This window comes from Bufo gargarizans, chromosome 3 (assembly GCF_014858855.1).
Source record: "Bufo gargarizans isolate SCDJY-AF-19 chromosome 3, ASM1485885v1, whole genome shotgun sequence".
Lineage (NCBI taxonomy): Eukaryota > Metazoa > Chordata > Amphibia > Anura > Bufonidae > Bufo > Bufo gargarizans.
This window is the reverse complement of record NC_058082.1, coordinates 425,513,847-425,529,100: the sequence shown is the minus strand read 5'-3', so window position 1 is coordinate 425,529,100 and position 15,254 is coordinate 425,513,847. Positions and strand designations below refer to the sequence as shown.

General features: G+C 47.9%; 1 protein-coding gene across 1 annotated transcript in view; it reads right to left on the bottom strand.

Annotated features, from left to right (window-relative positions):
• Nucleotides 1-5,069, bottom strand: part of DYRK3 (dual specificity tyrosine phosphorylation regulated kinase 3) — a 40,381-nt gene extending 35,312 nt beyond the window's left edge. The window contains exon 1 of the mRNA XM_044288459.1: nucleotides 4,896-5,069. Coding sequence (XP_044144394.1) covers nucleotides 4,896-4,938 — 43 coding nt within the window. The 5' untranslated portion in view covers nucleotides 4,939-5,069. The remainder of the gene's footprint in view (nucleotides 1-4,895) is intronic.
• Nucleotides 5,070-15,254: the final 10,185 nt, after the last annotated feature.

Here is a 15,254-nt window from a genome sequence, read left to right as displayed (position 1 = left end):
TAACCACGGACTGTGGAAAACTGATGTGCGAATACACACATTAAAGTCCATGGCTACATGTACTGTCTGTGGAGACCACAGATAGCATATGTCCATGATTCAATGATGTATGACTGAGGCCTAATACAGTAACGGCAAGGGTGAGATCTGCGGCAAAACCACATCAAATCTGCAACGAAAACTGCAAGTAACACATGTGGATTTTGGTTCGGAAACGCAGAGAAATGTATCTGAAAACGGGTGCGGAATTTCTGTTTTCAAACCCGCATCTGCGTGCAGGCACCCGTGGGCTACCTGCATGGGAACTACATGCGGATGCTCATGCAGAAAAACCAAACCTAAGCGTTATACAGTACCAGCCAAGTGTATGAAGTTAGACAAATATCACGTACACTTTGCTTTTTTGTTCCATGCGGAAACTGACCTGCCGTACAGATTGTAAAATCTACATCGTGGCACTTTGTGCAATGCCAGGGCGAGATCCGCAGCAAAAATATTTTCAATCTGCACCAAAATCCGCAAGTAACACATGTGGTATTTGGTGTGGATACCCACAGAAACCTGAAAAACGGATTTTCTGCAAGACAGCCTGCACCCGTGTTGTATCAAACAGATGGCTTTAGGGAGTCATGGCAGAGGAATGTCCTAACAGAATGATCTGCAAATCAGAACCACATTGTTCCACAAACCCGAGCCATTTCATGTACCGTGTTTTTCCCCTAAAAGGCACACTCTTCTCCCCAGTGCATCTTATGGGGCAAATACTAATGAGCGCTTTCATGGGTATCCGAGTGGTGGTAGGATCTGAGGTCTAATGGAAAATATTTTTCCCTCTTCTAAAACCTAGGTGCATCTTATGGGCAGGTGCGTCTTATAGGGCGAAAAATGTTCATTTGGCGCCATCCACCTCAGCCCCACCACATCATGCAGATCAGAACTGACTACATAAATAGCTTTAGGGCTCATGCACACGACTTTATTCTGTGTCCGAACTCGGGGTGGGGTTAATCAAAGCTGGTGTAAAGAAAAACTGCCTTAGTTGCCCCTAGCCACCAATGAGAATCCACCTTAGGTTTCACACTAGCGTTTGTCGGTCCGCTCGTGAGCTCCGTTTGAAGGAGCTCACGAGCGGACCCGAACGCCTCCGTCCAGCCCTGATGCAGTCTGAATGGAGCGGGTCCGCTCAGACTGCATCAGTCTGGCGGCGTTCAGCCTCCGCACGGACAGGCGGACAGCTGAACGCTGCTTGCAGCGTTCAGCTGTCCGCCTGGCTGTGCAGAGGCGAGCGGATCCATTCAGACTTACAATGTAAGTCAATGGGAACGGATCCACTTGAAGAGGTCACCATATGGCTCAATCTTCAAGCGGATCCGTCCCCTATTGACTTTACATTGAAAGTCTGAACGGATCCGCTCAGGCTACTTGCGCACTTAGAAAATTTTCTAAGTTATTAATGCAGACGGATCCATACTGAACGGAGCCTCCGTCTGCATTAATCTGATCGGATCCGTTCAGAACGGATCCGATCAAGCGCTAGTGTGAAAGTAGCCTTACATGTTTCAGAGCTCCCTTGGAAAAGGAAAAGTGGAATCTGATTGGTTACTATGGGCGACTAAGTCAGCTTTCCTCTAGGCCATTTTTGATAAATTTCCCTTTGTATTTTTTTGGGGGGATTGCACAAGGACCTATTAAAGGGAACCTGTCACCGGGATTTTGGGTATAGAGCTGAGGACATGAGTTACTAGATAGCAGCTAGCACATCTGCAATACCCAGTCCCCATAGCTCTGTGTGCTTTTATTGTGTAAAAAAAAAACTATTTGCTACATATGCAAATTAACCTGAGATGAGTCCGGTATATGAGATGAGTCAGGGACAGGACTCATCTCAGGTTAATTTGCATATGTATCAAATCGTTTTTTTTACACAATAAAAGCACACAGAGCTATGGGGACTGGGTATTGTGGATGTGCTAGCTGCCATCTAGCAACCCATGTCGTCAGCTCTATACCCAAAATCCCAGTGACAGGTTCCCTTTAAAGGGGCTATCCCATCCTAGACAATGGGGGCATATCGCTAGTATATGCCACCATTGTCTGATGGGTGCGGGTCCCACCTCTGGGACCCGCACCTACAAGGAGAACGAGTCGGAGTGAGTTGTGGCTGGAGGGAAACCCGGGGTCCGTCCACCACCAGGCGCAGCTCCCCACCTCTCCCATTGAAGTGAATGGAAGCGTTCTGCTCATGCGCGGCCACCACTCCCATTCATTTCTATGTGGCCGACTGAAATAGCCGAGCCAGCGCTCGGCTATTTTCGGCGGCTCCATAGAAATGAATGGAGGGCAGCGCATGCGCCCTCCTCAACTTTCTTTGCTCCGTTCTCCTTGTCCGGTCCCAGAGGTGGGACCCACACCTATCAGACAATGGGGGAATATCCTAGCGATAGGACCCCCTTGTCTATGATAGGATAACCCCTTTAATTTCTATGGGTCCATCAGCATTCATCCAACATGTCCTATTCTAGGCCGCTTTGATAGGAGTGAGAAAAATACACGGTGCACACGGGAGGCATCCGTATTTTGCAGACCGAAATATGAACATGGCTGTGTGCATGAGGACTTAGGCTACTTTCACACTAGCGTTTATGCTGGATCCGGCACTGATAACACAATCATCTGTATGAATGGACCCGGTTGTATTATCTTTAACATAGCCAAGACTGATCCGTCCACATTGACTTGCATTGTGGATCATGTCAGATCCGTCTTGCTCCACATCCCATGACAGAAAAAGCCACAGCATGTTGCGGTTTGCTCTCCGTTATGAGAACGCAACGCATTCTGGAGCATTCCATTCTGTTCAGTCACATTTTGTCCCCATTAACAATGAATGGGGACAAAACTGAAGCGTTTTTCTCCGGTATTGAGACCCTATGACGGATCTCAATGCCGGAAAATAGAAACGCTAGTGTGAAAGTAGCCTTATTCTGGAGACTACATGAGTCAGTTCCATCTCTGTATGACCCAACTGAAAACAGTCCAGCCAGCTCAGGTGGTGGGTACATTCCCTGGCACGGTGACTACCTGCCTCTAGTCCTCTCCATACAGTGCACAGCATCACATGGTCTTGCCCATGATGCTGCTGAGGTAGACAGATGTCCTCCATGACCAAGAGCACAATAATCCAGGAAATGAACAGGATTACAGACCGCATTGTTGTAGTCAGACAACCTCACTCAACCCAATATTATGGATTGCAACAGGAAACAAATATGGCTCCTCGAAACATATCTACGTATGGAAGTGACCAAGGTTTCCCGTCTATAATTGCGCTAATGAAGGTTATACAACATTCCTGTCAGCACAGTCATATTAACCGAAACATAAGCAACGAGAGAAAACAAACAGGCACGGGCCACCAAGCTTTTCCACAGTCCTGAGCGTCACGTCTTCCAACCTATGCAGGGACTAGAACTAGACGCCTATACCTCTCATGAGGCATGTGTAAGTTTGTGGTAGCTGATATGGCGGCCATATTGCTTGGGAGGTCGGAGATTCCCCAGAAACACATAACTAATGCCTGAGGATAAATGAAGGATTCTTCAGGAGTAAACGCTCTTCAACTATCATGACACCAAAAGTGTGTCACCTCAAGGAGAACATGTCAGCACCGTGGAATGAAGAAGTGGTGAAATGCTCATTGTCACGCAGGCCATACAGTTGTGTGACAAGAGCTGACAGGACACAATCCCCCACTTGTTCTAGTGCCTATAGACTATACAATGGAGTGGCGGTCTATTGTCACCGCCATCAGCGCGTCCTCTATGCATGAAAACAATGAACACCTTGAACACAGACTGACACTGAGGAACGTGTACTCCTATGGCAGGAACAGTCGCCCACTGAAACAGGACATGTGAATGACGGTGACGGGAATAGAAGTGGCTAAAAGTAGAAGTCTTTGTTGACCTGGCATTATAAAGGGGTAAAGTGAGCACAAGTCAGTGGTGTTACAGGTCAGGCGACATCTGGATGCCAGTGTCACAACCTGGCATGGGCCCGCTTCTTCACAGATGGATTGCCGGGAATAAGGCGGAGTGCTTCCTTATATTACTAAACACCAGATAATTCCTATACATTAACCTGTGAAGCTCTTAAAGGTGAAATCTGAGAATGTTACAAAATTCAAAGTCCTTTTTGATGGCGCCATGCTTAGAGAGGGAAGACTGATCCCCCTCTTTTCTGCTTGACTATTTCAGAACACCGTATTAGGTAACCCATCTAACGCTCAAGGACCCTCCCAATATCAAAGCGCTCTTTACTACCCCGCGTATAGATTACGAATAATTCCCTTCTGCAGGAATACGATGCAGGCTGTGACCGATAACACGGATAATGCTACATATTGGCTGTTATAGGCATAATAGGATTACCCTAATCCTCCATAAAACAAAAGATTACCAGCGTTACTGGATTCTGTGCAGCAGGCGACTGGATTCGCCCCTATGATGGCTGCAGCAGTATACCGGCCCATGTGCTATCGGCCACTACGCCCAAATCCACCCTGTTACCAACAGATAACGCTACAGCCTATGGGACGACATGTAGAAAACAGGAATCGCATGGATGTCGGCGACAGAGGACATGGCGGTCATCAGATGCACACAATGCCGGTATATCATACCACTATACCGTACAACCAGTGGCCGATCTCATTGCATCTAGGGGAGGTATCAATATTGTAAGGCACAATGGCCAGGTCGGTCACAGATCGGCAGATCCAGCAGCACTACAGCTTGACACAATCGTGTGGAGATCTATCGATCTGATTGGGACAGACGAGGAAGCGATGATTACAGAAGACTCTATACAATGGAGCATCGGGCACACAACTGTACCTGCTGTGATGGGGCCCTCGGGCTTTCTTGTTAGGATCATCATGGCTGCCAGCTGGAGGGCTCGGCGCAATCCATCCCCGGGCGCGGCTTGGGCTCCTACACGGGACACTGCTCTGTCTCCGTACACAACCAGACTAGCGATCGATCCACAGCCCCAGACTGAGGCCGTGCGGGGCTGAGCTAACGGGGAGGGCGGGGTCGTGGCGGTGGGCGTGGCCTACGAGTAAACTTGCTGTGAAGTGTCTCCTATTGGAGCTTGGGGAGAAGGGGCGGGGCTATTGAGGTACGGAGTTTTGCGAGCAGTAGTAGCGGAGGGGAAGTTACAGGAAGGAGTGACTGGGAGCGGATGTGAGGGGGGGGGCTCCCGAGAAGAGGAAGCTGTGCTGCTGCAAAACATGCCCACGGGGGCGACTGAAACCCCTATGTAAATGCCAGACTGTAGCGATCGGAAAAGTCACGTGATTACCCCGCCCACTCAGAGGACTGCTTAGTTGCTAGGCAGACTGACGCGTTCGGAAGGAGCCCGGCTGAGGACATAATGGGGAGGGGTAGTCTGACATGGCTGGGGGAGGGCGCCTCCTATTTACCTGCTGCCCGCTGGGGCATCGGCGGCCGCTTGCCCGGGAACTTGCGGGCAGAGTTTTCATAGGACAGGCGGCTGAGTAATAACCGCTGCGTGTGTATACGGAGCACACTGTCCCTTTCCGGTAATTGGGGGGTTACAGTAACCCGGTTATTACCTCCACCTTTGCAATAGTTTTTTTTTTATTGTGACAAACATAAGAAATATAAAGGGGCACTCCGACCCACAGGATGTGGCAGAAATGTCCCAGCTTTGACCCCTGACAGTCCTATATGGCCATTTTTTCTGCGGCCCCATTGCAGTAAATGGTTCCGCTTATGGGCCCCAAAAAAACGGAACGGACGTGAGCCCTAACGGCTAATGCACACAAATGTATTTTTTTCCCGTGTCTGTTCCGTTAGTTTTTTTTGCAGACCGTATGCAGACCCTTTGAAGTAAAAAAAAACGGAAGTTACTCCGTGTGCATGTTCGTTCCGTAAATGAATAGAACATGTCCTATTGTCCGCTTTACGGACAAGGATAGGACTGTTTTAGGGGCCAGCTGTTCCGTTCTCCAAAATACGAAATGAAAGCAGACGTCATCCGTTTCTTTTGCGCACTGTAAAATACGGTCCTGTGCATGAGCCATTACGCTGTGGTTTTTTTCCACGCAAGAATCTGCATGGAAAAAATACACATAATCTACAGATAGCGTTAAGCCTCATGCACGTGACCGTATTTTTGGTCGGTGTCTGATCCCCATTTTTTGCAGATCGCATACCAACCCTTTCCTTTCTGCTGTCCGCATTCGTGCGGCTGTGCCGCAAATTACCGAACCTGTGATATTCTTGTCCAATTTGCAGATAAGAATCTGCTTTTTTTTTTTTTTTTTTTTTTTACAGTAGACCCCGCAAAAATTTCCACGGACCTCAAAACGGATACAGTCGTGGGCAGGAGTCCTTAGAGTCCATGCACACAGCGGTGTAGCCAGATTTTCATGTGGATTTTGCTGGTTTTCCATATGAAAACGAGGCGGATTTGCCCCAGATCTCACCCTCAGATCCACCCAAACAGTTGACACGCTCACCGTACTTACCAACATTTTAAATTGGTAAAATCGGGGAACGCCCTGAACCCGCTTAGAAAAATTCATTTGTGGGCAGGGTTTGCTTTAGCCCTGCCTATTTTCGTCTCGGGACAGAGCGAATTTGCCTCCCAGCAAATTAGGGACAGTTGGCAGCTATGCCGCTCAAGCTGCCGCGCCGTGTACACCTACTTAGCTAGTACTGTTTTTTCCGCATAATAAATCTACACGTGATAAGCGCTGTGGTCGAGATTTATCAACCTGATGTGAAGTAGAACTGGCTTAGTTGCCCATAGCAACCAATCAGATTCCACCTTTCATTTTCCAAAGGAGCCGTGAAACATAAAAGGTGGAATCTGATTGGTTGCTATGGAAACTAAGCCAGTTCTACTTCACCCCAGTTTGATAAATCTCCCCCTGTGTGCATGTGGTCAAATGAATTGTAGATGATGACAATGATTATATCTCCCATTCCTTATAACAGGAAGTGACCATGCAGGGGGGCCGCATACTTCCATGCCCAGGATCAATGGGGGTCCCAGGCGTCAGACCCCCAGATACTGGGTCTCTCTTGACTTTGCACTATGTGTGGTTAACACAGTGCGTGTGCCTGGAAAAAATCTGAAGGGGGTGAGGTACTCTACAGTGTGCTCATGGGGACCCACCTGATATCTGATCACATTTTGATGGCATATCCTAGGACAGGCATGCTCAACCTGCGGCCCTCCAGCTGTTGCAAAACTACAGCCCCCATCATTCCTGGACAGCCTACAGCAGGGCATGGTGGGAGTTGTAGTTTTTCAACAGCTGGAGGGCCGCAGGTTGGGCATCCCTGTCCTAGGATCACAACCTATACCTTGCTGGGAGATACTGGTATATGATACAATCTCCTCTACATTTCCTAGAAGTCCCAGAAAGATGTCCTGCCGAGATCTAGTGTCGCACGTCCCACAGTTTATTGTCCTCACTATTCTCTTCTTACTTCACCAAATTGGGAACATGTTCTATGAAAAAGATAAATTTGACTTTGTAGCTGGAATTTACTTCTGTCACACATAACGTTCTTCTGGAACAGGATTCCTCAGGACTGCCAAAGACTCCATGGCCAAGATCCTTCTGTACAAATTGTTCTAGTCGGCTTCTTCAAGACAGGATTTGTTAGCATTTACTGCTTCATGCCCTTCATTGCCATCGCTTCTTAGGCTTCACTTTTGGTAGATATTCTAAATTAGACAATTAGGATACACATAGGTAGAGATATAAACTGACAAGATTCCACCGCACGTCCAAGAATGCCGTGGAATCTTGTCAGTTTATGTAAGTAGGTTGGGTGGATCGCCCCCACAGCCGCTGGCACCCAAAAGACACTTTTTTTTACTTTGTTCTTTTTTGCTGTGCTGCCTTTTTTTGTATATATAGAGATATAGGTAGATATGAGATGCCGTGAGGAGGCCTCGGGTGGCCCCCTGGGCATCGGCCAGGCGGTTTCCCTGTAGGGTCTATGGCCAGTCTGCCCCTTCTGCAGCCTCTTCCAACAGCTGATCGTTGGGGATGCTGACAGTCGGACTCCACAGATCAGATATTGATGACCTATCCTGAGGATATGCCATCAATATTGAACTCCGAGAAACCCCTTTAAGGCTCCTTTACATAGGCCGACACGAGCAGGCAATTATTGGGAACAAACCATTTGTTTCCTGCTCATCAAGAGGAGGTAAGAGCTGCATTTACTGTCCTCATGTTAGAACAATCTGCGGCCCGTAAATGATGTATTAGGTGACCACATCAGTGATGCTTTCACCCGATGAACAAGCATTTGCACATTTACAGGGCAATTATAGGAAACTCACGTTCTTCCCCATAATTGCTCAGATTATCAGCCCGTTTGCCTTTAGACATAGGCGGTCATTTATAAAGCTGAAATATGCCCAAATTACGCGTATTTCAGATGCAGATTGCAGAGCAGTGGTTATCCCCACTCAGGCCAGGTCTAAGTGGGAAGCGGACGGGCCGCCGTCTCATTTACCATTTTTTATGTCTATTTCAGGCGTAGAAAAAGATCTAAATGTAAGACATTAAGGAAGCTGTCTTACATTTGAAAGCGTGGAGGGACCCCAAAGTGTCTACCATGCACCATACTTATCACCCAGCATATGCCCCTGTGATACATCTGATGCAGATCTACACAGTCTGTCTAAGTTTATGCCATCTGTAGATAAGTAAACCTGCCCCAGGATGTTCGTGCAGGACCCATAGGAGGAGTGCACTAGACATTATACAATGCATCAACTTTTGTGGAGTGTTGCTTTAATTGACATAATAAAATGTATTACAGGGGTTTTCCAGTAATAATTGCCTTTTATGTAATGCCCACAGCCGGCCTCCTGAAAAACTAAATTCACACTTACCTGTTCCACGCCACTCTGGTCCTGCACGCCGTGTCCATGTTCCAGTCCCCAGAGAGTTTACATCTGGCGCTCCTATCTTCTGCTGCAGCCAGTAACTGGCGTCAGCGGTGATGTGGCCACAAGCGGTACATCACTGCTGAAGCCATGTAAACACCGTAGAAATCTGATGGACATTGTAACGTTTAGGCCAAGTTTACACGTTGAAGATTCTTCTGCAGCAGAAATCCAGGACAAAAACTGGTGTTTCTGCCTCAGACCCACACAAGGATTTTCATTCAGTGGGAACCCCATTCACTTGCATTACAGGCAGACTGAGCACAGGCTTAGTGCCGAATTTGGCACAGAATCTGTGCAGAACTACGTCAAATCCTTGATGTGAGAGCTTCGCTTAAAGGGAACCTGTCATCAACTTTATGCTGACCTCACTGAGGGCAGCATAAAATAGTGACAGAAATGCTGATGTCAGCGGTGTGTCACTCATGAGCTAAAAGTAAGTGGTTGCTGAGAACCAGCATCATAATCATTGCAGCCCAGGCCTTGAGAAGAGTCCGATCTACCTGAGAAGAGTCCTGGTTATTCATCATCTCCTGCTCTCACCCATCTGCTGATGATTGACAGTTCTCTCCTAGACAGAAAGGGAGAAAACTAGGTAGGAGACTGTGAATCATCAGCAGGAGAGCAGGAATTCATGAATACCCAGGACTCTTCTCAGGTGGCCAGGGCTCTTTTCCAGGCCCAGTCTGCAATGATTGTAATGTTGGTTCTCGGCAACCATTTACTTTTAACTTATAAATGACAGACCGCTGAAATCATCTCACCTGTCTCTACTTTATGTTGCCCTTAGTATGGGCAGCATAAAGTTGATGACAGGTTCCCTTTAAATATTCTACGACTCATTTTAAAAGCCACAGGGATCCCATCTACCTCTGAGGGTCTCCTTTTAGAATGCAGTTTGTCTGCCCCAGGGTGGTTTCTCCAGATCTGTGGTGAAATTAGTGCTGGGACACCCTTGGTTCTTCTAGTCAGGGTTTGATGTATCTGAAAGAAATGTTTTCTGTGGAATTCTTACTGTTCTTCCCTGTGGTCAACTGATGAATGGGCCACACCCAGACAGAAGAATAGGGCTGGTGGGAACGCCAGTTATTTGGAAGCCCTTTCATTGGACTCTCCCCTTAGGGGAAGACAAAAGTCATATAGGTCCTTCAGCCCCTGACTGCTGCTAGTGATCACCTTTCTTCCAGACATCTCAAGGTGAGATCTGAGGGTGTAACCATGTAGCTAATTGATGGGTGTCATCTGTAACCTGACCAGAGTCTAATGTTACATTGCCACAGTTTCCTGTGTCCATAGTTAGGAATATATTTACCTCAACAAACTGATGTTATTACCGCACGTGTAATAACGAAATAATGATCGGACTAAGGGCATGTTCACGTTTAGGATTTGACATACTTTAGATTTTGATGCAGGTTCTGTGCCAACATCCATGTCAAATCTGACAACGATCCGCAATAGAACTTTTCTGGGCAGATTTGCTGTTAAAATAAGTAGCATGTCAAGGATTGCCCAATTGAATAACAATCCAACCTATGTGAACACGGCCTAAGAACCGAGGATGTATTGGGTGTCTATAACTACCTCTGACGAAGCCCTCAATATTGTTACCACCACTTTGGGATTTTAGGATCCTCCCCTTTGCAGAGAAGAGGGAATAATAAAACTCCTTTGACTGGTAAACTTGCAACCATTTTTTTTGTATTTTGAAGATTTTACCAATTTTGCTTTAACGTGCACAGACAACTTTAGCCAACAAGCACATGCGCAAAAAAGTAACTGAGGGCCTATCCGAAGATAAGTCATCAATATGTAAAGAGGATTTCTCACTTCTCCTGACATATGTCTTTTTAAGTGACTCCTTGCATACCCATGCAATACCAATTCTGGAGCAGCTATTCTTTTGACTTTATGCCGTTTCTCTATTATTCCTACTAGGCATTTATGAATGAATTGCTAGCAGTTCGCAATAAAGGTACAACTGGTGCTACCAGTTGTTTGGGTGTGTCTGACACTGGCAGCGCTGATTAGATAGTGTCAGGCTGTGCAGGGACACACTGCCAACTGGTAACACCCAGCTGGACCTTTGTTGCAGACTGCTGCTAATACATTAATCAACTTCTAGTAGGAAGAAGGCAAGTAGTTACTAAACAGACATGTCAAACGGGTAATGGGGAGGGAATAACACACAGAAGGAATAGACCGGAGTGTAGACCTCAAAGCTAAGGGAGAGGGATGGTGACCTCCTAGGAACCCCTAGACCAGGGGTCAGCAACCTTTGTCACTCCAGCTGTTGTGAAACTGCAACTCCCACCATTCTCCATTCATTTCTCTCTGCATTCTTAGAAGAGCAGAGGAGTTATGCATGGTGGGAATTGTAGTTTTACAACAGCTGGAGTGCCGGAGGTTGCCTACCCCTGCCCTAGACCTCTCCCTGACTCCTGCCCGTATGAGTAGACCCTGAAGGTGGAAATACTCATACACCGGAACCTTAGCCCTGGTGGAGACCCTGAAAGGCCCTGGGAGTGGTGGCAGGGAATGAGACCAGGGTCAGCGCTTCCATAGAGGCAAGGGGGGCAATTGCCCCCGGGCCCCCGAGTCCTTAGGGGCCGGCCCGCAACTAAATTTAGGCAGGCAGGACAGTCAGTGTCACACGGAGATGAGCGCTTCAATTGTGGAAGCATTTCCAGTCATCTGTATCGCTGTGCGGCAGGGGAGGGAGAGGTGTGTCCCTTTCCCTTCCTCTGATAGGCTGCAGGCACTAGGCCGGCAGCCTATCAGAGGCCGGCGCAGGCGGCGCGATGATGTCATCGCGCCGCCTGAGCTGTACACAGCGCGGGACACAGGCCGGAAGAGGTCTGCATCACATCGCTGCCAAGGAGGTAAGTATAAGTGTTTTTTTTTTTTTTCTGTACAATACTGGCGGCTAGTGGCACATGATAAGGGGGGGGGGGCCCTATGGCTAGTGGCACATGATAGGGGGGCCCTATGGCTAGTGGCACATGATAGGGGGGTCCTATGGCTAGTGGCACATGATAGGGGGGCCCTATGGCTAGTGGCACATAATAGGGGGGCCCCATGGCTACTGGCACATGATAGGGGGGGCCCTATGGCTACTGGCACATGATAGGGGGGCCCTATGGCTAGTGGCACATGATAGGGGGAGCCCTATGGCTAGTGGCACATGATAGGGGGGCCCTATGGCTAGTGGCACATGATAGGGGGGCCCTATGGCTAGTGGCACATGATAGGGGGGCCCTATGGCTAGTGGTACATGATAGGGGAGGCCCTATGGCTAGTGGCACATGATAGGGGGGCCCTATGGCTACTGGCACATGATAGGGGGGGCAGCCTATGGCTACTGGCACATGTTGATGGGGGCTCAGGCTACTGGCACATGATTGGGGGGCATCTATGAGGGCACATTTTACTGGCACATTATTGGGGGACATCTATGGGGGCACTTCTTACTGGCACATTATTTGTGGCACTATAGGGGCATCTACTGAGGCCAAAAAGAACGGTTATTTTATATGGGGGCTCTGTATAGGGGCATTTTATACTGGGACACATTGTGGTTGCTACTATGGGGAAGGGGGGAGAGGACTACTATGGGGTCATCTACGGGGGTGCTGAGAAGGGGTATTTTATGCTTACAAATTATGGGGGACACTGAGGGCATCTACTGGCGCACTATATATCGGGCATTTTATACTGGTACATTATGGGGGGCACTAGGGGGGAGAGGAGCACTATGGGGGCATTTACTGGGGTCACTATATAGGGGTATTTTATACTGGCACATTATGGAGGCACTATGGGGACATAAGCTCAACTGGGGGCATTACAAGGGGGTATTTTTTGCACTGTCACATTATAAGGAGAATTATTTCTACTGGGGGGGCATTATGGTGGGCGTTATTACTCCCACATGGTATGACCCCCTAGTAGCAGCACCATCCTCTCCCTGCTCTGCTATCCCTCTGCCCCTTCTCCAAATTCTTATTATGAAATCTTTCTCATTAGGATAAAACACATCATCAGCTCCGCCGAGCCCCCGGCCAAAGTGTGGAAGTGGCGTCCGAGATCCCCAAGGGCCAAGCCAAGTAACTGTAAGTTTTCATATGAAATATGTTTATGTTATACACATAGAGCCTACACTGTGCCCCAAAATATACAGTTTCTTCTGTAAAAGTCATCAAGTGTCATGGGGGGCCCCTTATTGTTTTTCGCCCCAGGGCCCCATTTCACCTAGAACCGGCCCTGAATGAGACTACTGGTTCCTCCCCAGATGAAGGAATCGGCGTCTCCCTGAGGCCTAGACAACAACACACGCAAGTGAACAACAACATGCACTTAGCTTAAAGAAGAATGAAGGAGCAGGAGATCCAATGGAACAACACACCAGCTCAACCAACTCCAGCAGGAAATATCAACCGCATGGTAAGCAGTGAGTCAGAACTAAATAGAGCCTCAGTAATGACCACAAGATGCACCTGACAAGAGGTGTGGTCATTACCAAACAACAACGCTGCAAGATGAAAACAAAAAGACTCAGATACCCTCACGTGCTGCCAGTCTCTCAGATCTTCTCACCTCTGTCATGGGAGGGACTGTGACAGTCAGAAGAGACTCTTGAAAGAGGTTTTCTGGAATTATTAGGGGTTTTTAATATATATGCTTATCTTGCCCATGTTTTTTTTTTTTTTTTGGACTCTTCAAACCCATTTTCACAAGTCCCTCTAGTTGGCTTCTTTTATGTAGCACCTCCTGTACTGTATCCATGATGCACTTCTCTTTTCTCTGCCAAAGCTCGAGCACTGCCCCAACAACGCCCGGCTAGTTTATAGCTCCTCCCACCAACTAGTTACCTCCCCTATCACCGCCCCTGTTACTGCTCAGACATGCCCTTGGACACAACACAGGAAATAAGAAAGAGCTGCATGGACATGGTCATGTGACCACAGCTCAGAACGGAAGATAGGATCAATAAAATCAAAAGAAATACATTACAAAATCATGGCTTCCTGCATAAATGATTATTTTAAAGGATATTGTGCACAACACCTCCTTAATACTCCAAGGCACCATCATCCACATGTAGGGGGTGAAGGGAATGAAAAATATAAAGGAATTATACTTCTCATTCCTGCTGGATCCACTTCTGGCTTTGGCTGAAAAACACTGCCATAAAAATGCTGTGTGACGCCACCCTAAAATCAGAGTCAATAGTCTAGTGCAGGGTTGGCAGCAGCACACGGGCCATAGTGCTTGCCAAAATCCTCATGAAATCTGCTAACTTGTGAATTGTGGTTTTTGTAACCTTGTTCACATGCTCCAGAAAAAATCCAGTGAGATTGCTGTCCACACCATGGAAAGAAATAACCCGCTAGACAAATGAGTGTGTATATTCTTGCCGGCTCAGCACAGAAAAGACACGGATTAGCCCCACTGATCCGCGCCACATCAACTACACATCCACTGCTACAGTCTTCATATTAGGACATCCTCAGATGTCAGCACCACACATCAAAATAATGTTAATTTGACTCTAGCCCTGACTCTGACTCTAGCCCTGACTCTGTGACGTCGACTCTCATGCGTATGCTGACTCTGATAGGTGACCATTCAGTTTTTAGGGACACCCAAAGATTGTCTGGTCAGCCTCAGCATGAGAAGGCTGATCCCTAGCTCCCTCTATCTTGTGCAGTGGGGTATTCTCACAGAAGGGAGGGTACTGTTGCTCACAGAGCAGGGACTAATGCTGCCACTGAGGATGTGAAGTCAGACATCATTTGAGTTTGTAACCTCAAACCTAGCTAGCTATAAAGATTCTCTGTTAAAGGGGTTCTGCAGTTTGTTAAAACTGATGATCTATCCTCTGGATAGATCATCAGCATCTGATCAGCGGGGTCCGACCCCAGGGACCCCCGCCGATCAGCTGTTTGAGAAGGCAGCGGCGCTCCAGGAGCGCTGCGGCCTTCTCGCTGTTTACCGCTGGCCCAGTGACGTCACGACTTGTATCAATGGCCTGGGCGCGGCTAAGCTCTGTTCACTTGAATGGAGCCTAGCCGCGCCCAGGCCATTATACTTTTCGTGAGACGTCACTGGGCCTGCAGTAAACAGTGAGAAGGCCGCGGCGCTCCTGGAGCGCCACTGCCTTCTAAAACAGCTGATCAGCGGGGGTCGGACCCCCATCGATCAGATGCTGGTGATCTATCCAGAGGATAGATCATCAGTTCAAACAAACT